The following is a 2,355-nucleotide window of genomic DNA, read 5'->3' on the forward strand; positions in this document are numbered from 1 at the left end:
CTGTCTGTATAATGACACGTCACTCCTCCCTCCTTCCCTCTCTCTCTCTCTCTCTCTCTCTCCCCCCCTTTGTCTCCCTCCTCTCGCCTCCCCTCCTGCTCTCTGATTGGTCGCCGGCAGCAGGCCCGGACAGTGGGGCGCGTTGTCCCCCCGGAGCCGAGGGCCTCAAGCTCCGGGGAGCGCGCGTATAAAAGCGCGGTCTGGCGCAGCGTCGCTCCAAATGGACTGTCAGAGAACATTTGGACTAACAAGTGGATTTCAATCTTATCTTTTGGTAAGTCTTTAAAAAAAATAAATAACTTAAAGATCATTTACATTAAGTTGATTTATTTTGTATCAAGAGAAAACTTTTCTAAAGTTGTTGTTTTTTTTTCATTCCAGAACTTCTAAGTTGGACTCATGGATTCAGACACGAGCCGAGTGTCCAGCAGACCCTCCTCGCCCGAGGTGGACGACATCTTCCTGTCCACCCTGAAGAAGTCGGTGCACGGCTTCTCCGGCACCGTGTCCTCCACGCAGAGCGACTCCTCCTCGGAGCTGGCCGCCCTGCACGGGCTCCACGGCATCGACGACGAGCTCTCGCTGCGCATGCTCTCCAAGAAGGACCGCAAGCTCCTGTCCGAGAACGAGCTCCAGACCATCCGCCTCAAGATCAACAGCCGCGAGCGCAAGCGCATGCACGACCTGAACGTGGCCATGGACGGCCTGCGGGAGGTCATGCCGTACGCGCACGGGCCCTCCGTGCGCAAGCTGTCCAAGATCGCCACGCTGCTGCTGGCCAGAAACTACATCCTGATGCTGAGCAACTCTCTGGAGGAGATGAAGCGGCTGGTCAGCGAGATCTACGGCTCCGGGCACCACAGCGGGTTCCACCCGTCGGCCTGTGGCACCATGGCGCACGCCGGCCCGGTGCCGGGTCACCCGGCTCCGGCGCATCCTGCGGTGCACCACCCTCTGCTGCCGCCTCCGCCGGTCTCCAGCGCGTCGCTGTCCGCGCCCGGGATCTCCGCCGTGACCTCGGTCCGGCCCCACCACGGACTCCTGAAAGCGCCCTCGGCCCCCGCGGGGCCCCTGGGCAGCAGCTTCCACCACTGGGGCGTCGGCACCGGGATGCCTTGCCCGTGCAGCATGTGCCAGGTCCCGCCGCCGCACATGAGCTCCGTGTCCATGTCCAGACTGACCGGGGACTCCAAGTGACTCTCACGGAACTTTCTCACGAACTCTTTTGTTTAATTTATCCGAGTCCGTTGACGGAACCGCGGGAGTGTTTTTGCTGTAGTGACGAAGTACCCCCTAAAAAAACACCTTGTGTCCTGTATATATGTAGATGATCGACCAAATAGATTTATATATTAGAGCGAAGACTCATGAAGACTCATGTTGCACCTGCTTCATCCTCGACACCTGTTCACCCCACAGACTTCTCTCCTGTCTTTCTTATATGGAAAAAAAAAGAAGATATTTATTGACTATTTGCAGAATTGAAATGACCCTGTCGAGCGCTGAATAATAAAGACGCTTCATTGAAACAAAGTTTTTTGTGTGTTTTTGAACACAATTATGACCGGTTGTGTTATCAGTTTTATCTTGCCCTTTAAAGTATATACTTTATTGAATATTGTTTTGATCGTTTTAAGCGCTTTGTGACCCTGGTCTGGAAAAGCGCTATACAAATAAAAATTACTTACTTACTTTATTATTGACAAAACCCTGATTTTTTTTTTTTTTTGGATTAAAATGTACTTTCTTTTAAACGATACGTTAAACGATATTAAGTATATTTGACTTGTATTCTTTTAATAATATGTATTTAGGAAATAGGCGGGAAAAAATAAAAAAAATAATGTAATGTATATATTTGTAGATAAAAAACATTCATCAAAAAATTGCATTAGAAATGAATATATCAAACCAATAATGACCAACTTAACATTTCTTATAATCAGAATTAATTCTGCACCAAGTAGATATTATTATTATTTAAAAAAAAAAAGGTTAATCGGTTTTTCAATGAATGTTGCCTGATTAATGATTTAAAAATGTGTTTTAATGGTGAGAATTACATGAATTAATGCTCGAAGTAGTTTTCTGAGATTGGATTTCACATTTAAAATAAAGCGAAATACGTGTAAATCAACCACTAAAAATAAATAGAAATTCAAACGTTTCAGCAATTTGACAATTTTTCAATAAATACCTGAAACAAGTAGAAATAATACAATTCTTAATGCGGATTTGTCTATTTAATAACAGAGGTTAGAGATAAATCTTTCTAAAAGCTGCTCAGAGCTCAGCTATTCAATTTGGTAACAAAGAGTCGATATTTTTGGACCCTGAGATTATAATGAAATAAAG

The 2,355-nt window shown here is 46.0% G+C and overlaps 1 protein-coding gene across 1 annotated transcript; it reads left to right on the forward strand.

Moving 5' to 3' along the window:
* The first annotated feature begins 241 nt into the window (after window positions 1-241).
* olig2 (oligodendrocyte lineage transcription factor 2) lies at window positions 242-1,533 on the forward strand. The gene is made up of 2 exons (XM_087804037.1): window positions 242-274; window positions 382-1,533. The coding sequence occupies exon 2, from the start codon at window positions 400-402 to the stop codon at window positions 1,195-1,197; it is 798 nt and encodes a 265-aa protein (XP_087660163.1). The 5' UTR covers window positions 242-274; window positions 382-399; the 3' UTR covers window positions 1,198-1,533.
* Window positions 1,534-2,355: the final 822 nt, after the last annotated feature.

This window comes from Callionymus lyra, chromosome 12 (genome assembly GCF_982586985.1).
Source record: "Callionymus lyra chromosome 12, fCalLyr1.hap1.1, whole genome shotgun sequence".
NCBI lineage: Eukaryota > Metazoa > Chordata > Actinopteri > Syngnathiformes > Callionymidae > Callionymus > Callionymus lyra.

Excerpts from the sequence above, each read along its gene's own strand:
- olig2 (XM_087804037.1), top strand. The coding sequence starts at position 400 with ATGGATTCAGACACGAGCCGAGTGTCCAGCAGACCCTCCTCGCCCGAG.